The sequence below is a fragment of the Hordeum vulgare genome, chromosome 3H, assembly GCF_904849725.1.
Source record: "Hordeum vulgare subsp. vulgare chromosome 3H, MorexV3_pseudomolecules_assembly, whole genome shotgun sequence".
NCBI classification, from domain to species: Eukaryota; Viridiplantae; Streptophyta; class Magnoliopsida; order Poales; family Poaceae; genus Hordeum; species Hordeum vulgare.
The window spans coordinates 528,441,774-528,465,255 of NC_058520.1; the positions used below are offsets into that span (position 1 = coordinate 528,441,774).

At 52.2% G+C, this 23,482-nt stretch overlaps 4 protein-coding genes across 4 annotated transcripts; 3 read left to right on the forward strand and 1 right to left on the reverse strand.

Moving 5' to 3' along the window:
• Positions 1-1,623: 1,623 nt before the first annotated feature.
• On the forward strand, positions 1,624-3,964 carry LOC123440421. Its single transcript, XM_045116986.1, has 2 exons — positions 1,624-2,073; positions 2,262-3,964. Exon 2 carries the CDS (start codon positions 2,299-2,301, stop codon positions 3,637-3,639), a length of 1,341 nt encoding a protein of 446 aa, XP_044972921.1. The 5' UTR covers positions 1,624-2,073; positions 2,262-2,298; the 3' UTR covers positions 3,640-3,964.
• Positions 3,965-4,585: 621 nt separating this feature from the next.
• Positions 4,586-6,532, forward strand: LOC123440422 (ankyrin-1-like). The gene is given in 7 exon segments (XM_045116987.1): positions 4,586-4,889; positions 5,064-5,203; positions 5,277-5,363; positions 5,611-5,742; positions 5,877-5,945; positions 5,948-6,040; positions 6,158-6,532. Coding segments are annotated over 7 exon segments (1,134 nt in total). The 3' UTR covers positions 6,467-6,532.
• A 4,430-nt stretch (positions 6,533-10,962) lies between these two features.
• LOC123441973 lies at positions 10,963-16,295 on the reverse strand. The gene is made up of 3 exons (XM_045118128.1): positions 16,083-16,295; positions 11,848-11,967; positions 10,963-11,298 (listed from the first exon to the last, which is right to left on the reverse strand). Exons 1-3 carry the CDS (start codon positions 16,293-16,295, stop codon positions 10,963-10,965), a joined length of 669 nt encoding a protein of 222 aa, XP_044974063.1.
• Positions 16,296-20,498: 4,203 nt separating this feature from the next.
• On the forward strand, positions 20,499-23,221 carry LOC123444717 (putative pentatricopeptide repeat-containing protein At3g11460, mitochondrial). The gene has a single exon (XM_045121534.1). It carries the CDS (start codon positions 20,514-20,516, stop codon positions 22,428-22,430), a length of 1,917 nt encoding a protein of 638 aa, XP_044977469.1. The 5' UTR covers positions 20,499-20,513; the 3' UTR covers positions 22,431-23,221.
• The last annotated feature ends 261 nt before the right edge of the window (positions 23,222-23,482 follow it).

Genomic DNA, 23,482 nt, shown 5'->3' on the forward strand with positions numbered 1-23,482 from the left:
TGACGACACAGCTACTGCTCGTCTAGCTATGATGTACGCGGTGGAGCCGGCAGGGCACATACTCACGGTGCCACAGCCCGCGAATACAAAGCGGCAAGCCCCGAGCATCTTCTGATGGCCGTGACGCGTGGCAGTGACCGGCGAACGAGGCTGTTAGTGTATTTTTGTTGTCCTCGACTGAATTAAGTTGTACTAATCTACTTATATATTTGGTAGATCATCTGTATGTCCATTTATATGGATGACAAATCAGTGACCGGTCATTCATTTAATCTTTATCTAGTGAGGTATTTTTTCTGAAGGTCGTCGGGGAAGGGCAAAAGCCCTCCACCTAAATCATTTTCCATTTTCATTATCTAGTGAGGTATTTTGAGTGCCAATACTAAGCTTTTGGATTCTGGTTGTATTTTCTGAACATAAGGAGTACATTTTTTTTAGAAAAGGAGGATGACCCCCGGCCTCTGCATCTGGGAGATGCATGCGGCCATTTTATTGATTATTCTTGAGGACCTTACAAAGCAGTACAACAATATGCCTGAATCCGCCATCTTGGCAACATCTGCCGTTACTTCTATCCATATGAAGAAGGGGTGCAAGCTGGACCAAATACCCAGACCTCTCACCTAAGCCTAACATCTAAAGCCGGAGACCCTGACCGAGCCACATACCGGGTCCGGGGCACAAACCGGTCCAACGCACTCACATGTGTCGTCGCCGCCATCTTCCACTGGTCCATCTTCAGATCAGATTGAGGTACCAGCCTTGGCAGGTGCCCCCGCCATCGACGTCATCATGACGCCAAACGACGACCTCCACCTATGCGAGTCCGTCTCCAAGCAACGGACGGAGATCCATGCTAGGATAGGGCCGCACCACCGCCGTCGCCCACCACCCACAAGCGTCACCCAGCCCCAAGGTTCCCAAAGCGACGCCTTCAAGAAGGGAACGGCGCCGTGAGCGCCGCCGCCGCCCAACAAAGTTAAGGCTTTCGCCCGGGAGACCTAGGGAAAGGGGAAGTGAGGGGATCAGTCCATACCGACGCCTCCAAGGAGGGGAACGACGCCCTCAGGCGTCGCCTTCAACGCGGCCGGCCATGGCCGACCAGGGATTTCGCCCGAACGAGGTGCTAGATCGCGCGCCCCGGCCACCGTGAAAGCCGCCGCCAGACGCCAGCGACCACATAAGGAGTACATGGTTTTCTCCTTCATAAAATTCGCCACACCTAAAAATTATTCATGTCTCCGCCACTGCTAAGGGCGAAAGGGAGGTGTAGGCAAGTCGGCTAGCACTCGGGTGGAGCGACAGTGGTCTAGTAAGGCCTTTGTGGTAGAGTGTGTGGTACAACGGCGACGTTGGTCTCGCTACGCTGATACACCGCAAGGATAGAGGAACGGGGTAAGAAAGCGAGGCTCTGGGTGTTCTTTTCTTTTGGGTGGGAGGGAGGGTGTGGGAATCCGATGTGGCGGTTGTCTTGATGCCAGCAAACCTCCTCCAGATTTGCTTCTACTTTGTGACAATTCTATGATGTGATGGTCCGTACATTTATCGGACGATTTGACGCACTTTGGTGTTGGAGATGCAGTTGGCAGTACAACTGTACAAGAATTCTTCAGGGAGTTAGGGGGTAGAGCTCGCATGCAGGACCGGGTCCCCTACCATTCTTCGCTTTCAACGCCAGTGCACCTACCGTATGATGAATTCCCTCCTCCTCACGCGTCCGTCAACGTGGGAGGTTTGGAAGCAGCGATCCTAAACGTGTGGCGTGGCCTCCTCTTAATTGGCATCGTCGAGAATTGTCGCCCCATCCTCACATCCCTTCTCCCCGCTGGCTGCTTCCTCGCTCGCTGTCGCGGGAGCTGGAGGTAGACTTTTCTGCTGCTTCCTCGCTCGGTCGTCCTACTGGTTGCTTGCTTGCTTTGGGATCCGCGTTGCAGAAAACAAGAATATCCCGGAGGAGTGATTTTATCTTCGCTCTGCCCGCGGGAGATCGATCAGCTTGTGATCTGCGAAGCAGTGGATGAAGAGACGAGGATAATAATCTTTAGACTCGGGATTTGGCTGCCATCGATCGAGGTAAACCCTCTGTCTGTTCTTGGTCTTGCTCATGAATTCTCGCCTTGTTCTTGCCAAGTAGGGTAGGTTGTATTGTACTAACAGAGGACGCGATCATGTACCCCGAATTCTCTCTCGATGTATACGGGTGATGGATGGTCTTCCCAACCCTAGCTGCCCACTGATTCTTGCCAGCTCGTTTCCTGCAGCTCGTGTCGTGAGAAGAGGCCGGAGACGACGGGGGCCATGGAGAGCGAGCAGGTGAAGCGGCGGTTCGGGCGGTGCCCCTACTGCCGCGCCATGATCTACCAGGACCCGCAGGCCGTCATCTACTACTGCAGCAAGTGCCGCACGCCCATCCGGGGCAAGAACCCGGAGCCGACGGACGACACCGAGTACTCGCTGGCGCAGCTCGAGATCCTCTCCTTCGACACCATGTCCACCTACTCCGACGAGACGGAGCCGTCCAATGGCGGGGACCTCGAGCCGACCAGCCGGGACAACGGGGCCGCCTCCTCCTCCTCGGCGTACAGGCCCTACAGCGCGATCAGGACCGGCCCGAGGAGCGGCGATCTGGGCCGGCACGACGAGGCGGAGGTTCGGGGTAGCGGGTCGCCGCTCCACAGCCGCGTGAGCGAGCTCCGGCCGGCGTCGCGGAGGACCAGGCGGCCGGCGAGCGCTGACCTCGACGCGCCCAAGGACGGGGGCGGGGAGTTCGACGTGCCGCGGACGAGGTCGGCCTCGTCCTACGGCCGCCGGGCGTCGCCGCTGAACTCGCAGGAACTCGAGGCGGCCATGGGCATGGCGGGGGATGGGCCGGCCGCTGGTGTTGCTACGAGATCGCCGCTGGCTGACCCGGGGTTCCAGCAGAACCTCCTGCACGCTCTCGAGAACCTCCGGAAGCTCATCGTCGCCGTCGAGGAGCCGCTCAGAGTCGACGCGCCCCGGTTCGCTCCCGGCGTGCCTCCCAAAAGCGCGTCTGGCAGCAACGGCGCCCATCAGAAGGTCACACGGCGCGATTCCCGCATCCTGCGCCGCCTCGAGTCGCAGCTCGCCCAGGCATTGCCGGCCACCGGCAGCGGCCGGCGCCTTGGCACGACCACCACTTCCTCGTCAATGTCCTCGTGGATGTCAGCGTCGGCATCGGCACTGGCACCGGTGTCGGGACCGGCATCGGCATCGAGCAGCCGGCGCGGGGCGTCGGCGAGGCACGTAATCTGCCGCCCGGTGCTGGGCGGCACGCCCTTCGTCCTCTGCGACAAGTGCGAGGAGATACTGCTGCTGCCGGCCGGCCTATCTGTAGACAAATTCGCCAGGCTGCAGTGCGGCGGCTGCGACGAAATGCTCGAGGTGACACTGCCGGCGAGGGGCGGCGGCCCGACGACGGTTCGGCCGAGGAAGATATTCTCAGCGCCGCAGCCTGCTGGCTTGGACGCGGAGGAGCAGCACACGCGCGCAACTGCGAGGAGCCGCTTGAGCGGCGAGCAGGTACGGCAGGGCCCCGACCATGGGGCACTCCACCACGTGCTCGGCTACAGCTCGGTGAGCTCCGTTCTCCGGAGCCGTCGGTACGACGACGACAGCTGAGCAAACACTTGCCTTCTGCTTCTCAATGGCGCGTAAAGATGAAATTGAATCGTGGAGATTTACAACCATTCTTCATTTTTTTTAGAAAATTGTAAACGAGATCTGGTTTTTTGGGGTGGTTTTGTGGAGGAAGACTAGTTTTTTTTTAAGCTAGGATGAATAGTTATTTGATTCATCAAAATACTGCTCTTTTAGTGTACATACTACTTCCTCCTCATCAAAATATAAGACGCTTTTGGACTAGATTTAGAACAAAAAACTTATATTTTGTTACAGAGGGAGTACTAAATTAAACTTGAAAAGTTATGTGAAATTTGTTTCTGTACAGAGATCACCGTGTGGAGATTATAAATTATCCTTTTGTTAGGTACAACTAGTACTACATCCATTTCTTTTTTACTTTGCATATAAGATTTATCTGAAGTCCAACATCATAAAGTTTGAACATGCTTATAAAAATTAATATCAGCATTCACAATACCAAAACTATATAATTAGATGCATCATGGAATTAGTTTTTGTATTATAACTTTACTATTGTAGATGTTGACATTTTTTAATATGAAGTTGGTGAGACAAATCTTATATCTCTACTATTAAAGCAGGATGTGCCGTTGTCGTGATGGTTCGACCTTCCTCCCCGCCTCCCGATCGATACCTCCCCACACTATCGAAACTATCATTCCCTTACTTCTCGCAGTAAAAATATCTGGCAAACAAACCCACCGCTGCCCACGTTTTGTGCTAAAAAACGGGAGAAAGAAAACACCCCTACGAACAGACACCCCACGTCCCACGTCCCACGTCCTCATCTCCCCCCTTGCGTCCAGTTTTTCCTCTTCCAGAAAATTCGCCGCCGCCGCTCCGCTACTCGTAGTCGCATTGGCCGCGTTCCTGGCCATGGATGACACAACAATCCATCTGATGTTGCGACGTACGTCAAGGGATGGCGCTGGAGTTGTTGCCGCTGGCGCCTAGCGCCACTGGCGCGGGCGCCACCGGCGTCTGGTCGACGTGCGGCAGGGCGCTGCACCTGGCCGCCACCAACGGCAGGACGAACGTCTGCCGCTACCTTGTCCAGGACCTCGGCATCCCCGTCGACACCCTCTCCGACGAGCGCGAGACGCCGCTGCTCTTGGCGGCCACCTTCGGCCACACCGCTACGGCGGCCTGGCTCCTGGAGCGCGGCGCCAGCGCGCGTGCCCCGGACGTCGACGGCGAGACCCCGCTCCAATGGGCCGCCTACAACGGTACGCTACGCACGCACCTCGCCGGCCGACGCCACCTCGCTCTGCTCCGTGTTCCTGTCGCTCCCGTTGAGACGTCGTGGCCATTGCCTATAGCCTATGGCTATGCCGAGCGGGTACTAGACCAGACTAGAGCGCGTGCGGGGCTGACATGTTGGCGCGTCGTCCGCGCTGCAGGGGATCGCGACCTGGTGATGTTGCTCCTGTACAAAGGCGCTGATGTGGGTGCGGCGAACCCCCGGGGCACGGCGCTCCACGTCGCCGCCATGCGGGGGTGCCCGGAAGTCGTCCGCGTCCTGCTGCGCCACGGCGCCGATGTATGTGCGGCTGCTCGTATATATGATGCATGCATTATGTTCAAGGCAGATGACCCAGTCTGCAATTTTGCAGCCAAACAAAGTCGCCAGCCGTGTCTTCACGCCCTTGGTCCCATCGCTTCTTGGTGGCTCCCTCCAATGCATGAAGCTGCTCATTGAGGTGCTACGATTTTCTTACTTTATCTTCTGCCAATTGATCGCTTAAGTTCGTGTTGATTGCACAAATCATACCCTACTACTCCGTAGTTGTTTCCGATGCCGCCGCCTAACGCTTTTTCTTTTGAAGTAGCACTTGCAATGCTTGGATTGATCACTAGGGTTCCGTAAAATTTTCAAATGAATTGCGCATATCGAATTCCCTCCCCCCCCCCATCTTAACTGAAACTTTTTCTGAAAATGTTAACTAGGCTGGGGCTAATGTTCACGCTGGTGCATTCAGTGGAGCGACCCCTCTCTTGTTAGCGTGCAGCCACCGTGGCAACGTCGGATTCGTCAAGTGCTTGTTGAAGGCCGGAGCAGATCCAAACCTTCCTGACGAAGTGCGCATGCTCTAAACCTCCTTTCCTGCCATGTTTCATACTGTTTAAATACATATAGTATGGAATACAGTTTTATCCTTGTGCCTGGACAAGAATGTGCTGCAGAAACTCATGGTTTCTCTACTCTGTAACAGCTTGGTAGGTTGCCCATAGAAATTGTTGCGGTCCAAGCTGAGAAAAAACTCGTTTGAATTTTGTTTGAATTTTGTTTCTCGTGACTCGATGCCCACCAAACATGCTTGGCTGGAGTGTTGCTGGCATCATGAGTTATGTGAAATCTGCTGCTTACAAGGAGCGGGTATGAGTCTTGTTTTAATCAGTTTCCACGCACTTGATATGTACAGTAGCTAATTGAGTAATTGGATTTGTTCTTATCTGGTAATTGATTGCCTTAAAACTATTTTTTCTTGTTCAGGTGAGAAAGGACTCTTGTAAGAGGAAAGATGAACTAAAACTAGAAGGGAACAAGGCCTACACAGTCAAAGACTATGACACGGCTATACTTATGTACAATTTGGTAACTTCTTATTTTAGAGCTGATTTTGTATGCGTATATTCACTTGCAAATGTTATCTCTTTCACTCTTTTCTTGTATACTTCTCATAATGGCAGCAAAGCCATTAAGAAATTGTCAAGGAGATGCTTTTCGCTTCCTGGAGGTGATCATCGTACTGCTATTTATTTTTCTCGGAATCAGATTATGCTCTTGACAGATACATTATGAGTATGTAATCTTCTCTCATAATTAAAGTGCCACACAAATTTACTTTGAAGAGGACTTGCTTGCGTAGTGTGAAAAAGTGTAAAGAGAAAAGAAGAGTAAGGAGAAAGAAATGTTGCAAGGGTGGAGGTGTTAAATAGATACCATGATTTCCTAAGAAGAAAGAAGTACGAGAGATAATAAGTACTAGATCATCGATGGCGCGCGTTGTTGCGCCCGTCAATTTGTATAATAGAATAATCATAATGGTAAAACAATATTGCACATGAATTGCGTTAGTTAATTTTGCATAAACAAAACTATGAGTTGAGAATTCCACACTCAAAAAATGCTCACATACAATTTGCTTGGTACAATAACATGCATGGCAATCTTATTGCAAGGCAAACATATAAAATAAAATAAAAGCACAACACAACACATGCATGCTCTTCCAATGATAAAAACAAAATGCATCAAGGTTAATACTGGAAAAAGACATCATAGCACCATTAGTGACCACAAAGACATCCGAAAGGAAGCAAAAACCGAAGGTATAGAATGTTCATTAGTAATATATATATAACTACATGATACAAGTTAATTTGTCGTGCCCATACATTTGTACAATAGAATGATAAAAAAATTCATAAATATATATCCACATGTAACAAGCAATATTTGCACACTAATGAGAAGACAAGCTGCAAAAAAAGGTAACAAATTTTTTCACATTATATCCTCTAAAGAAGCTAGCACCTTCTGCTCTTGCAAAGAATTTAACTCTTCGAGTGCGGCTGACCGAAAATTCTATGGCATTCATGGAACCGGCCATCTCCTTAAATATGTATAGACTGAACTACATGATTCTAAATTCTAATTACCAATTACATAGTGAGACTGTATCAAGAAAAAGTAAAAAAAAGAAAACCTAGATATCTAAATTTTATCATGCCAAGAGCAGCCAAATCCATCAATCCTTCCTGCAGGAGCAAGAGCACACAAATTTCTGCAGAAGAAATCAATGCAAGTCTTGAAGAACTGAAGAAAGGAAACATATAAATATAGACAAACTATGACAGAAACATTGGCAAGATGAACAGATCTACAATAAAGACCTAGCCTGCTGAAGCATATGATTCTTTTTCCGTGGGGAAGGTATAAACAATAGCCACTTCAATCGAAAAAAACAATTCGATGTCTATTCATCACAATAGATGTGATATCATCTTATATTCTGAAGGAGGGTATAGATCAATATAAAAATAGAAATAGCTACCTCACAAGCCACGTCAAGAACACGAGATGCTTCGTTCAAGGAAATATTCAACTTTGAAATGAGCCTAAAAGTTCATCAGGCAATCAAACTAATAGCACAGGTGTGCTGCCAGTACCATCCCATACACTAACACAAGAGCCTCACATCACAAGAGTCAACAAGTAATTAACATAGGAAAGGTTACAGATAATAGTTTTTCATTATCAAAGAGGTTCATTGCCACTAAATTTTTCCTAGTTGCCACTCAATAGTTGACACTACTTCAAAGCTTATTGCTTGTATGGAAGAAATGTCATGAGAATATCCTACGATTTGAAACTTATCTTCTCTCAGCGGCAATGCAAGTTTAAACTTGTTCTCATCATATTTTTCTACTAAAATTAAGAAACCAATATGAATGACTCCCATAATGTGTGTGACATTTCAGTAATTTTATGCATTTTAAAAGAAGATGTAGCCACTTGTGCAACAGAAAAAAAATCTGCTTAGCAAGAATATATTCATCCTATACTTCAACAATTTAGATTGTATAATAATTAGAAGTATGAAACCTTAGCTTTTCACTTAAGAGTAGCTTCTCAAGAATATGTTCATCATGCAGTTCATGAGAACTTCTAGTGTGCACTCTGTTGTGAAATTCATTAGGAGGCAAGTGCATGTTAACTTGCTGAGAGCACTATCCAAACTTGTGATGTACAAGTGGAAATTTTGTTTTTGAGAAGAAATCAGAACCTTAACTTTTGGATGACAGTAGTCAAAGTAAACAAGCTGCGATTAATATCGCGCCTTCTTTCAACCATGCACCAACAGCATATGTTTGTGCAACACGCTCGCTAGCAACAAGGTCAACGAAATTCTGTGAAAGAAAAAGTCAATTCATACGGATCAACTATGCATAATCAGCATACCATGCTCCAAAAGCACAAATGTCAGCTTACCAAGTTAGCAACAAAATATATAACACAGCCTGGTGCTTCATGGAGCATACTCTCCATAGTCTGGACATAGATATAAACGACAAAATAAAGGTTAATCATCTCCTATGTATGCTTTCCGCACAAAGGTTAAATCTAAAACTGGATTGGTTCTTGTTATACATACCAGCCTAATGATTTGGTGGAAACGTGAACTTGCGTCGTTTAGTGCAATTTCCCCAACCTGTCTTTTTTCTGCAGTTATTTGGAAGGTCATTAGGTAACTATCACTACACCATCTTCTTCTTTCTCAGATGGTAGGATATATATACATACATACACACATATGTAGCAGTGCCTTCACAAATGGCTATTAGATGCCTTAGATTATGTCTGTCCTTGGTGATTCCTTCGTCCAACTTGTTCATGACGGTTCCTTTCTTTTTAATCATGTGAATTTGTGCGTGCACGCGCGTGGACAAAATTGTAAACCTCAAGATCATCTAACAAGCGAAGGGGGCAAGAGTCATAGAAGATCCTTGACGATCTCGTTGTAAATATGCATAGCACATATCTTGGTAATAAGTTGTTCTTGTTCTGGTATGTCCAAGGCTCAACCCCTTACTATTAAATTCAAGATGAGTATCTTGATTCCAAGAAATTTCTTGTGCAACTTGCTCCTGAAAATAAAATCAATAGGTAATTTGTATTGCAAGCGAGGGGAAAATAAATCATCAGTAAGTGTTTTGAACAGTAATGTCCAGAACGAATGCTACATTGATTTTGCAGGGCCATACCTTGCTACATGTGGGCATGCTCCCGACAAATCAATGTGAAATTACACACAACCTTAGGAAGTAAAATGGAGTGTGGCGGTGGAGAGGTGCAAAGGGGGGCATGTGAATCCATCTCCTACCATCGTCGTGAATAGAGAGGAAGGTCGTCACAGTGGTCATCACCATCATGGGTAAGGGCGCACTTGGGAGACAGGAGTGATACTCTTGTAAATAACGTACGTACAAATGTATTTTACCCTCTCATGAAATAAACCAGTAAGGACAGTATTCATATGACTGTATCGCAGGGAGAGACATGCGCACCTATGCTCCAGCCACAGGATTCCTGAAGACCATCCGCCGCTGTCCGGACGAGGTCCGTGCGGATGTCCTGCTCATGCCTTATCACAAAGAGCGGCACTACAATGACAAGATGGTCTACCAGAGGGACGACTGCAACCAGCTTAACCTGGAAGTTCTCGAGCGTGGCCCGTACATCACCTGCATCCTTGTCGACCGCCCGTTCCAAAGAGGACACCTAGTCAGGGTGCTGGCAGTATTGGTGGCCGGCGAGACGGTGGGCGCCCGCAGATGTTTTGAGGACACCGTCCGGGTGCATACAGCGGGGAAGGCGGTGGTGGGAGCTACTGCTTGTCGGGGCGCACATTGAGGCGAAGGCACAAGGAGCGAGTGAAGGGGGCTCGGCTGCGGGGTCCTTGAGCAGCAGTGCTGCCGTTGGTGTCGCCTCCGACGAGCGAAGGAGATCGAGATCGAGATCGCTTTTTTCAAGAAGGAGATGGAAGTCGGTCGGGACTGGATAGATTTTTTTTTTTTTGAGAAACTCAGGACTGGATAGATTGGACGTCGTTGGTGCCTCGCAAGCCCAGCAGTGGACCCCCTTTCGCGTTGGAATGGGTTGGCGGACCAATGCACCACAGACCTCCATTTCGATCTTCGGAGCAGCAGCCCACAGGACAGCTGGGCCAAATTTCACATAGTTCAGAACAGGTTGCTTTTTACACGAGATCTGACGGCCAAGAACATCCAGATCGCGAAAACGGACGGTTGAAAATGCAAAACGTTGGAAAAGCTCAGTTTAGGTTCAGTTTTACTGTCCTTAATGTCCAGGAATTGAAACCATGTCTTGTCATATTTGACGCACATTTGTAATTATAACAACTATTTGATCTATATGTCTTTGTATTGATCCGTGGCAACGCACGGGCGTTTAGCTAGTTCTGAGTAAAAAAGAAATGAAGAAAAAATCTTTAAAGACATCTCCCCGCAAAATGAACAAATTTAACCTCTTTGCTGAATGAATTCACAGACTGAACCTAGTTTTAAAAAAATTCACCGAGCTGACCCTTTTATATGGCGCCCGACGCGTAGGCGCCACACTACACTATGTGACGCCTATGCAGTCGGCGCCACACAAAAAGACCACGCTGGCGCTGCAGGGCCCACCCCCGGCCGTGTGGCCCCTAAGCCTCGGGCGTTGCACATGCTACCGTGTGACGCCGAGCGCTTAGGCGCCACACATGCACTTATGCATTATGCAGCCCGCGGAAGTGCGATGTGCTCGAGCGCGGCGTCGAGCCGGCCGGAGGCCGCGGCGGCGGCGCAGTTGAGCAGGAGGTGGATGAGGCAGAGGCCGCGCTCGTCGGAGCAGTGCTCCAGGAGCATCAAGGGCGGCGTGGTGCCAACACCGGCGCCGTTACACAACTCCGTAACCACCCTCTCCAAGCACATTCTCCTTTGAGAAGCGGCTGGTGGCGAATTCAAGGTTGCGCAGAAGGAACCAGTGAACCCAACCGAGATGAGAGAACTCAGGAATACAAGGTCGCGCAGAATTCTACCGCCGGGCCGCACATTATATCCCACTGTCACCTGCAAACAAGTCAATGCAAGAAATCAGTTAAAAAAATGGTGGTAAATGGGGATTCGGTGGGGTGGGTGAGCCTTCGCACACCAAATCATGGCGGAAATCAGGGGAACGAGGCGACGCACGAGACCAAGAAGGGGCGACGAGCTCCCTCGCAGGAAAAATAATAAATAAATAAATAATCGGGCAATGATTTTCCTTGGGGATAAATTTGCTTCGTCTTGGGATTTCGAGCAAGAAAAACAAATCACCGAAGGAATGGGGTGAGAATCATCCACGCAACAATGTAAAAAGGAAATTGGGCAGGAAGAGAAGAAGAATCAAGGGACACCAGCTCTTGTTTTGGGGGGGGGGCATGGCCAAGAACAGCCACATTCCTTCCTTTTTTTTACCTCGGAAGAAGAGGAAGGTGAGTAGAAGATGCATTGCTGTTGCATGTAGTACTAGATCAAAGAGAGACGGAGAGATTCATCATCATCAGAAGAAGGAATTTGCTCAGCCACCAAACGCACGAAATCGTCAGCAAGGGAGAAGAAAGAGCAGGAGAATACCACCTCTGCAGCGGAGGCGGAGCGAGGATCCACCGGCACTGGCACTGGCACTGGCACTGCCGCTGGCGTGGTGGAAGGGAAGGGGGGGAGGAAACGGGTTCGCAGAAGCAGCCGAAGCTGGTCCTGCGGGTAGATCTCGAACCATTTTTGCGGGCACAAGCAGCGTGTGCAACGCCCGAGGCTCAGGCCTCACACGACCCGGGCGGACCCTGCAGCGCCAGCGTGGCCCTTTTGTATGGCGCCGACTGTTTAGGCGTCACACAGTGTAATGTGGCGCCTACGCGTCGGACGTCACATAAAAGGGTCAGTTCGGTAAAAAAAATTTAAACTAGGTTCAGTCTGTGAATTCATTTAGCAAAAAGGTTAAATTTGTCCATTTTGCCCCCCACGCCTCCATCCCCCCCTCTCATGGTTTCTTCTTCCCTCTGCATGTCTAAGATGATCGCTGCAAACATCTTTCTTTAAAGAAGCCTACAAAGTATTTTTCTTCTTCTTTTGACACGCTCTTTCCTCAACCCTAGATGTCATCAAGGTCTCCTTCATGCCACCGTCTCAGCCCTCTCTTTCGCCCAACCATTCATCGATGGTTAGAGGAGTGGAGATCCATCCTTCTAAAAAAATCATATACATAAATTCTCATTTTCCTTTGGCTTTGGTTTCTTGGTGGCATCTGTGAGGTAGTGGTGATGTCGTGTTGGAATAAGGTCGATGTCGTGATAACGATTCCGACAATAGAAAGGGGTGGGATAAAGGAGCATGGTCTATCGAGATGTAAAAGGGTGACACAATGATTTTAGCGAGTTCGGGTCTCTCGAGGTGGAGATAACAACCCTACATCTCGTGCTCCGGAGAGGCTTTGCTTATCTGTCATGAACACGGAGTTACATGGTGTATTTGAGGAAGAGAAGGGAGAACGGATCTCCATGCCTGAGCTAAGTCCTGAGACTAATGGCGCGGAAGCCAATGGGGAAGAATGAGCCAACCCTGAGCTATGTGGTGGGGGTGGCTTATATAGAGTGCGCCACCCCCTCACCTCTTATGTTACAATGTGGGGCATTAATGCCATGATGTCAGCCCACTACAAAACCTGCACTATGAGGATGATGCTCCGACTGCCTTGCTCACTTTTGATCCTTGCATATCCGAGTGAGTCGTACGGCCGAGTGGTTGACTGTCGTCCGAGTGGATAGACTGTACTTGTCCGAATGGATAGATTGTACTTGTCCGAGTGGATAGTATGTATGTATTTGTCTAGGCCCACCTCATGTGTGGACCCCATGCTATTATGCTATTTCGACCCTTCATGGGCCTACCCATTATGTGTATCCCCAACAGTAGCCCCTGAGACTCTGAGTGATTGCTGGTAGTCGGTTGGAGTCTTTAGAGTCTGTTAAACTTGAATGTTGTTACTGGATCTAACCAAGCAGAATGTTTATTTTTTTTGTATTTCTCTTGTAGTGGGGGCACGTTGAGTGCACCCACTAGGTGTAGTCCCTGGGCCTTTGTCGGACTAGATGAGTCTGGCACAGGGTTTAAGTCTTCTAGTGCTCGTCATGTTGAACGCTTGTTGAGTCTGCCTTATATGATTTCTGGATCAAGGACGAGTCCCCGGGTGTATTTTCTAACTTAGGCGATACGGGGTCATAGCTAAGCCCCCGAGTATGGATGATGTCTGTACTCAGAGTAGTTTTTCAATTAGCCGAAGTCAGGTTCACATCTAAGCTCCCGGGTGTGGAGCATGTCCGTACTCGGAGTAGTTTTTAACTTAGGCGAAGTCAGGTTCGCGCTAAGTCCCCGAGTGTGGAGGATGTTCGCACTCGGAGTTGTTTTTAACTTAGGCTATACGGAGTCGCAGCTAAGTTCTCGAGTGTGGAGCATGTCCGTACTCGAAGTAGTTTTTTAACTTAGGCGAAGTCAGATTCGCAGCTAAGCCCCCAGGTGTGTAGGATGTCCGCACTCGGAGTTGTTTTTCACTTAGGAGATACGAAGTCGCAGCTAAGTTCCCGAGTGTGGAGCATGTCCGCACTCGTAGTTGTTTTTAACTTAGGCGATACGGAGTCGCAGCTAGGTTCCCGAATGTGGAGCATGTCCATACTCAGAGTAGTTTTTAACTTAATCGAAGTCAGGTTTGTAGCTAAGCCATCGAGTGTGGAGGATGTCCGTATTTGGAGTTGTTTTTAACTTAGGCGATACGGAGTCACAGCTAAGTTCCCGAGTGTGGAGCATGTCCGCACTCAGAGTTGTTTTTAACTTAGGCGATACAGAGTCGCATCTAAGTTCTCAAGTGTGGAGCAAGTCCGTACTCGGATTAGTTTTTAACTTAGGCGAAGTCAGGTTCGCAGCTAAGGCCCTGAGTGTGGAGGATGTCCGCACTCGAAGTTGTTTTTAACATAGAAGAAGTCAGGTTCGTAGTTAAGCCCCCGAGTGTGGAGGATGTACGCACTCAGAGTTGTTTTTAACTTAGGCGATATAGAGTTGCGGCTAAGTTCCCGAGTGTGGAGCATGTCCACACTCGGAGTTGTTTTTAACTTAGGCGATACGGAGTCGCAGCTAAGTTTACGACAGTGGAGCATGTCTGTACTCGGAGTAGTTTTTAACTTAGGTGAAGTCAGGTTCGCATCTAAGCCCCCGAGTTTGGAGGATGTCCGTACTCGGAGTAGTTTTTAACTTAGGCGATACGGAGTCGCGGCTAAGTTCCCGAGTGTGGAGCATGTCTGTACTCGGAGTAGTTTTTAACTTAGGCGAAGTCAGGTTCGCAGCTAAGCCCTCGAATGTCGAGGATGTACGCACTCGGGGTTGTTTTTAACTTAGGCGATAAGAAGTCACATCTAAGTTCCCGAGTGTGGAGCATGTCCGTACTCGGAGTAGTTTTTAACTTATGCGAAGTCAGGTTCGCAACTATGTCCCTGAGTGTGGAGCATGTACGTACTCGGGGTAGTTTTTAACTTAGGCAAGTCAGTTTCGCAGCTAAGTCCCCGAGTGTGGAGCATGTCCGTACTCAGAGTGTTTTTTAACTTAGGTGAAGTTAGGTTCGCAGCTAAGCCGGACACCCACTGGGGGTTGTGGTGTAGATGTGTTCAGCTGAGCTATGGCACACATGCCGGCTAAGTGATGAAGACGTGTCGCATGGAGTGGCGATGAGCGAGACATCAGAGTGATGAAGACACGTCTAGCTAAGTGGCAACGCGCGGGGCGACCATGTGATGAAGACGCGCTCGGTGGAGTGAAGGCGCGCGAGACGGCCGAGTGATGGAGACACGTCCAACCGAGTGGCGAGGTGTTGGGCGGCCAAGTGATGTAGGCGCGTCCATCGGAGTGGCGATGCATGGGGCGGCCATGGGGCGTCCATGTGATGAAGACGTGTCGCACGGAGTGGCGATGCACGAGGCATCTGAGTGATGAAGACTCGTCCAGCTGAGTGGCGACGCGGAGGGCGGCTATGTGATGAAGATGCAGTCGGCAGAGTGATGGCGTGCGAGGAGGCCGAGTGATGGAGGCACACTCGACGGAGTGACAACGTGCGAGGAGGTCGAGTGATGGAGGCACACTCGGCGGAGTGACAACGTGCAAGGCGGCCGAGCGATGGACACGCGTCCAACCGAGTGGCGACGCGTTGGGCGGCCAAGTGATGTAGGCATGTCCAGCTGAGTGGCGATGTGCGGGGCGGCCAGGTGATGTAGACGCGTATAGCTGAGTGGCGACGTGTTGGGCGGCCAAGTGATATAGGCGCGCTCAGAAGAGTGATGACATGCGAGGCGGCCGAGTCATGGAGACGCGTCCAACCGAGTAGCGACGCGCTGGGCGGCCAAGTGATGTAGGCGCATCCAGTAGAATGGCGACGTGCGGGGCGGCCAGGTGATGTAGACGCGTCAAGCCAAGTGGCGACGTGCTGGGCGGCCAAGTGATGTAGGCGCTCAGTAGAGTGACGGCATGCAAGGTGGTCGAGTGATAGAGGTGTGTCCAACTGAGTGGCGACGCACTAGGCGGCCATGTGATGACCATGCACTCGGCAAAATGACGACGCGCAAGGCGGCCGAGTGATGGAAACGCGTCCAACCGAGTGGCGACGCGCTCGGCGCCCAAGTGGTGTATGCGAGTCCAGTAGAGTGACGGCATGTGAGGCGGTCGAGAGATGGAGACGTGTCCAACCTAGCGGCGACGCGTTGTGCGACCAAGTGATGTAGGCGCGTCCAGCAGAGTGGCGACGTGTGGGGCGGCCAGGTGATGTAGATGCGTACAGTGAAGTGATGACGTGTTGGGTTGCCAAGTGATGTAGGCACGCTCAGCAGAGTCGTGACGTGCAGGGCGGCCACGTGATGTACACGCGTCCAGCCGAGTGACGACGTGTTGGGCGGCCAAGTGATGTAGGTGCGCTGAGCAGAGTGACAGCATGCGAGGCGACCACGTAATGGAGACGCGTCCAACCGAATGACGATGCGGTGGGTGGCCATGTGATGAAGACGCGCTCAGCGGAGTGACGGCGCGCGAGGCGACCGAATGATGGAGACGCATCCAACCGAGTGGCAACGCGTTGAGCGGCCAACTGATGTAGGCGCGTCCAGCAGAGTGACGACATGCGAGGCGGCCGGGTGATGAAGACGCGTCCAACTGAGTGGCGACGCGTTGAGCGGCCAAGTGATGTAGGCGCGTCAAGCAGATTGGCGACGTGCGGGCGGCTATGTGATGTAGACGTGTCCAACCGAGTGGCGACGTGTTGGGTGGCCAAGTGATGTAGGCGCTCTCAGCAGAATGATGGCATGTCAGGCGGCCGAGTGATGGAGACGCGTCCAGCCCTGTGGAGATGCGCTGGGCGGCCATGTGATGAAGACGCGCTTGGTGGAGTGACGGCGCATGAGGCGGCCGAGTGATGGAGACGCGTCCAACCGAGTGGTGACGTGCTGGGCGGCTAAGTGACGCAGGCGCGTCCAGCAGAATGGCGACGTGCGGGGCGGTCATGTGATGAAGACGCGCTCGGAGGAGTGACGGGCGCGAGGCGGCCAAGTGATGAAGACGTGTCCAGCTGAGTGGCGACGCATTGGGCGATCAAGTGATGTAGGCGCGTCCAGCAGAGTGGCGACGCGAGGGACGACCATGTGATGAAGACGCGTCCAGCTGAGTGGCCACGCGTGGGGCGGCCATGTGATGAAGACACGCTCGACGGAGTGGCGATGCACGAGGCATGTGAGTGATGAAGACGCGTGCAGCTCAGTGGCGACGCGCGGGACGAACATCTCATGAAGACGCGCTCGGAGAAGTGGCGATGAGCGAGGCATTTGAGTGATGAAGACGCGTCCAGCAGAGTGACGACACGAGGGACGACCATGTGATGAAGACGCGCTCGGCAGAGTGACGACGCGCGAGGCGGCCGAGTGATGGAGACGCGTCCAACCGAGTGACGACGCGCTAGGCGGCCAAGTGATGTAGGCGCGTCCAGCAGAGTGGCGACGCGCGGGACAGTCATGTGATGAAGACGCGTCCAGCTGAGTGGCGACACGCAGGACGACCATGCGATGAAGAAGCGCTCGACGGAGTGACGGCATGCGAGGCGGCCGAGCCGGTGACAGTGCGCAAAGGTGCGGTCGATTGCGAGGCGGACGAGGTCGGAGACGATGAAGAGGTGAACAATGTCGATTGCCATTCGTCGAGACCATCGTGGCGACTGGGTCTGATTAACGACGAAGATGGCGCACCAGAAGCACCGAGTGATCGTGTAACCTGTGTCTAACTGTGCATGAGCTGTCGAGTGATGATGATGCGTTCAACTAGGGGACGGCACGCGGGGCGGTCGATTGATGTCGACACATCCGACTGAGCAACAGCACGTAGGGTGGTCGAGTGATGATGACGCATACAACTGAGGGACGACGCGTAGAGCGACCGAGTGATGACGACGGGTCCAACCGAGGGACGATGCGCGGGGCGGCCAACTAAGTGATGGCGTGCAGGGCGGCCGAGTGATAACGACGCGTCCGACTGAGCGACGGCACGGGGGACAGGTGATTGATGCCGACACGTCAGACTGAGCGACAACGCGCAGAGCAGACGATTGATGCCGACGCGTCCGACTCAGCGATGGCGCGTGTGGTGGCCGATTAATGACGACGCGTTCGACTGAGGGACGACGCGCGGGGCTACCGAGTGCTGACGACGCGTCTGACTGAACGACGACGCGTGGGGCGGCCGAGTGCTGACGATGTGTCCGACTGAGCGACGGCGCGCGAGGCGGTCGAATGCTGACGATGCGTCCGACTGAGCGACCGCACGCCGGCCAAGTGATGACGACGCGTACAATTGAGGGACGACGCGCGGAACGGCCGAGTGACGAAGATGCAACCGACTAAGTGACGACGTGTGGGGACGATGGAGTCACTACATGTTAATTGTGTGAATATTATCATATTATTTCCGTCCAAATGAGCTGTCGTCCGAAGATGACAACGAAACGAGCCTGTAAATAAGCCCTGCAAATTAATAGCAAGTATAGCTACGAATTTTTTTTGCCAGGTCAGAAGGTCCGTGTAAATTAGCTACTTCCTCTGTTCACTTTTATAAGGATTTCAGACAGCGTGCAAAACAGTTCAATTTCAGTTGTCTGAAACGACTTATAAAAGTGAACGGAGGGAGTAGTTAACAAACACAATCAGGAAGTTAATATCTGCGGGTGGTTGCACATGTATGCATGCATCAATTAATTGGTGTGAAAGGAGCATGCTTGTTATGGCTGCAATAAGTTAGGTAATTGACACTGAGAATACTCATCAATTAGACTATTCATAATAAGAAGTAACATAGAGTAATAACATATATATGTTAGTAGTTTAAGTTACCACCTCCACAGTGTATAGTAATATATGATAGTAATATTGAATTTTTTATTTATTAGCTTATAGACTCATCTTACCTTGTTATCGACTATGTTACTTCTACTATGAGTAACTTAACTTGCTAAGTTACTCAATCTCTTTCTCTTCTCATTTATTAGTTGTCACATCATATATTTTGCTTAAGTTATATTTATATTACTACCTATATTACTTCCACTATGGATAGTCTTGACCACTTAGAGCAACTTCAACGGGGCGACCATTTCATCCGCCGCCATCCGTTTGGGTCGGCGCAGACAAAAAAGATGACCCAACGCGCCGACTCATTGCCAAACCGCGTCCGCTTTGCGTCCGCGTCGACCCATTTCCGGCCCAAATTTGGGAAGGAAATGCGTCGGCACGGACGAGAAGCGGCCGCGCGCCCCTCGATGTCCGCCCCAACCAGCACGGTCAACCTAATTTATGACGGTCGTCATCCTCGGGCCCATGCGTCGGCCATCGCGCCTGGCCTTTTTTATTTCGAGCGTGCGGTGGGTTCCGCCACCCGCTTCCAGAACCCGCCCCCGTCCCCACCTCGGCACCTCCTCGGCGACCGAAACCCTAGCCACCATGGTCGGCGGCTTCCCAAACAAGGGCAAGGCCCCGCTCTTCCCCCGCGCCACCTCCCAGTCGTCTTCTTCCCGGCCTCGCCAGCGTGTGAGCGTCCCGGTGCACCAAGCGCGGTGGCATTGGGAGCACCGCGTCGCACTCCCTTATCCCGACGTCACGCTGCCGCACGGCTGGCACCTGGATCCGGAGAGGATTCCGGTGTCGGCCGTGCCGCGGTCGACGCGGGTGCATCTGGAGGAGGTGACGAAGCGGCGGTGCCTTCTGTCAATGGAGCAGCGGCGAGACCCCACATACGCGACCGACTCCCCTAACTGGGAGGTGTGGTTCGCGGTAGAGCACGAGTAGCAGCACCGCCGTGGCGTGCGCCAAGTGCAGCCAAGAGGTCCTCCGTCGGCGTCGCCTGTCGTCAGCGACGAGGACCAGGAGGCTGAGGCCGCCTACCATGCGGCGCTCGCTGGTGTCCTTCACGACAGCGAGGAAAAAGCTCGACGCGCCGCCGAAGAGAAGGAGGCGTACCAGCGGCAGCTCGCGGAGGCCATGGCGTTGTCGGCCGTCGGCGACTGCATCGTGCCACCTCCGCCGGAGCCCGAGCCCGAGCCCGCGCTGCCACGGCAGGTCTACTAGTGGACCGGCGTCGTCCAGGAGTTCGTCAGCGCGCCGCCCATCTAGCTGGGCGCGACACCGGAGCAGGAGCAGGTCTATCTCGAGCACTTGAGGTCGGTGTATCTGCAGGCGGAGCGCGTCGAAGGCCTGTGGCTCATGGAGCTGGAGAAGGAGGAGCGACGAGAGGCGGAGGAGGAGCGTGCTCGCGCTGTTGCGCTGCCACCGCCACCATCACAGCCCGCGCCGGCGGGGCAGACGACGGATGCGCAGGCAGCTGCGCTCTGGAACTCGGCGTTCCTCTGGGTCGGTCTTGCGCCAACGCTGGTCGACCTCACCGGCCCCAACGACGATGCATAGGGCCGCATGGATGCAGTTTTAGTTTTTTATTTATTTAATGTAATGCGGACAGGATGCATGGACTATCACCGGCCTTCGTGACCGGTTTTTAATGTTTAATTATGTTTAATGTTTTTTTTTCATCGGCAAAAAATAGATCCGGTCAGTGTTGGATGCACGAGCCGATCCATTTACGAAAGCTGACTTTGAACGGCTCGGATTCATTTCGTGGCCTCCAACAGCTTAACATGCCAGCGAGAAGACCCAAGAGATTTCAGTCAGCACCAGACCACCACGATGACCACCGAGCCTTCCACCGCCGCCGCCTTAGCAGGCAACGCTAATGGCACGGAGCCATGGAGCGCCCAGGTGCGCACCTTGGCGCGCCTCGGCCGGCACCGGGAGGTCCTGGCCCTGCTCCGCGACGGCGACCCCTCGCCGCCGCCGCACGCCCTTGCGCTGCCAGCCGCGGTCATCTCGTGCGCGGCGCTATCCCTGGCCTCCGGCGTCGCCCAGATACAGGCGCTCGGCTGCAAGCGCGGCCTGCTCCCTTCCTCCGACGCCTACCTCCTCTCCTCGCTGCTCTCCTCCTACTCCCGCCTCGGCCTGCTCCCGCGCGCCCACCAACTCCTCGACGAAATGCCCCTTGCGTCCACGCCTCCCACCACGCTCCGCACCGCCTTCAACTCCCTCATCTCCGGATGCGCGCTGCACGCGCTCCCGGCCGCCTGCTTCGCCATCTTCCGCCGCATGCGGGCAGCCAGCGCCCCCTTCGACGCCGTCACCCTCATGACGCTGCTCCCCGCCGCTCCTCAGAGTGTCGTGCCGCAGCTCCATGCCCTCGCGGGGAAAGCAGGGCTGGCCGCTGAGACAAACGTGGCCAACTGCCTCATATCAGCTTATTCGCGTCGCGGCGCTGGCCTCGCCCGGCAGGTGTTTGACGAGATGCCATTGACCTCGCGTGACATCATCTCGTGGAACGCCGTGCTCTCGGCCCACGCGCAGAACGGCCTCGCGGTGGACGCCCTTGATCTCTACAGCCGCATGCGTGGCCACGATGGCGGCGGCGTGGAGCCGGACGCCGTGACGCTCGTGGGCGTGCTCTCCTCATGTGCCCACCTTGGAGCGCGCGGTGTAGGCCTGCGTGTTGAACGGTACATGCAGGAGAGACTCCCAGGCTTCCGCTCCAACGTGCAGCTTTGCAACTCTCTCATCAACTTCCATGCACGCTGCGGCAGTTTGCCCCAGGCACAGCGGCTGTTCAATGAAATGCCCAGGAGGAGCATTGTGTCCTGGACGGCGCTCATCACTGGGTACGGCATGCACGGGCATGGAGATATTGCTGTAAATCTCTTCCAGGCGATGGTTTCAGAAGGCATCCGGCCGGATAATGTCGCAATGGTCGGCCTCTTGTCGGCGTGCAGCCATGCTGGAATGTACGACGAGGGCCGCAGGTACTTCTCAGCAATGGAGAGTACATACCAGTTGCGACCTACACTGGAGCACTACACCTGCATGGTGGACCTCCTTGGGCGGGCCGGCCGTCTCAAGGAGGCGCAAGAACTCATTTCCTCAATGCCCATGCCAGCCGACGGTGCCGTGTGGGGTGCCCTTCTTGGGGCGTGCAAGATACATAAGAATGTGGAGGTAGGGGAGGAGGCTTTTGAGCATGTCATCAAGCTCGAACCGAGCAATGTGGGCTACTACGTACTCATGGCGAACATATACACAGACACGGGACAACCGGATGGTGTAGTGAGGGTGCGGGCGATGATGAAGGAGCGCGGGCTCAAGAAGGAGCCTGGGTGCAGCTATGTCGAACACAAGGGGAGGGTTCATCTGTTTACGGCTGACGACCACTCACATCCGCAGGCAAAGAGGATTTACGATCTCGTGATTAAGCTTGAACAAATGGTGAAGGAGAAAACAGATGGCACTGTGGAAAATGGGCAAGGCAGAGTGGACGAGCGGTACTCCAGGAAGATGGCTGCGCCGTTGATCGGCTTTCACAGTGAGAAGCTTGCTGTGGCCTTCAGTTTGCTGAACACTGATGACAGTGAGATTGTGGTGATCAAGAACCTAAGGGTATGCGGGGACTGCCACTCTTTCCTAAAGGCGGTCTCTGCAATTGCCAACCGGGCATTTCTTGTCAGGGACGCGAGCCGCTTCCATCGCTTCGAAGGTGGAGCATGCTCCTGCAAAGACTACTGGTGAAGAATTTGGTGCTCACTGTTAGGAGAAGGAAGATTTCACTCCAGATCTTCAGTGCTGACTGCACTGGAACAAGCTTGGTGACTGTGCTACTATTATCCTTCCACTCCAGCTATGAGAAAAGTGGAGGGCTGGATAAACAGCGGGCATGATGGACTCTCAGATTGAATTGCTCAACTCCCTGAATATCAGGCTCCCATTTGCAAAATCTGAGGTGCGGACCCGATTAATGGATGGTTATCCTGGTGCTGGACAGCCTATAGAACAAACTGCGAACTTTCTCGAGGCTTACATTGTACACCTGATCAATTGGCATTGCCCCTCATGCAATTACTTGTGGAAATGCAATGCTCCACCCATGCCCTTGGACCTTCTACGGAAGAATTACCCGGGCCTGTTTGAGACAATGGTGTGACAATGCCAGATTTTTTACCAGATGTGGTTCACAGTACACCAGCAATGTTTGAGGTCGGTTGTTTAGTCAAATAAAGAATGAATGCCATCTTTTGCATCAGGAAAGGGCTGACGGAAGGGCAAAGTAAAAAAATTGACCGGTAATGTTGAGCTGTATGTTCATGCGCGCATGCCAATTTTAGAGTTTATTAGATTCCACTGGTGTGAGTCGATTTTGAAGACGATTTTGTATTGCTGCCATAGGAATCGTTGCATTCATCTAGCTATCAACTATTTTTGCCATTCTAGTGCACTGATGGTTGCCAGGATAGCAAGATCAGGCACGCCAGGAACGCAGTGGCGTCAGGTTGCGATATACTGTCCGTTGTTGGTTGAGCTCAGTTTGATCTATGCTTTGTTGCAACAGCAACCCCACGAATGCTCTGGCTTCGTACTGGGTGCTGCGCTTAATGAAACAATGTTCCAAATATCGGCTAGTTACTGCAGTTAACTGCTGACCACTCCCAATACAAAAAAGTGATATTCGAGTTCATTAACTGGGAGGGCCAGTTAATCGGTCTGACAGGCCGATTTATTGGCTGTCATGCCGAATTATCGGTTGGGCCGATTAACTAGGAAGCATTTTTTGGCCTAAAACTCCT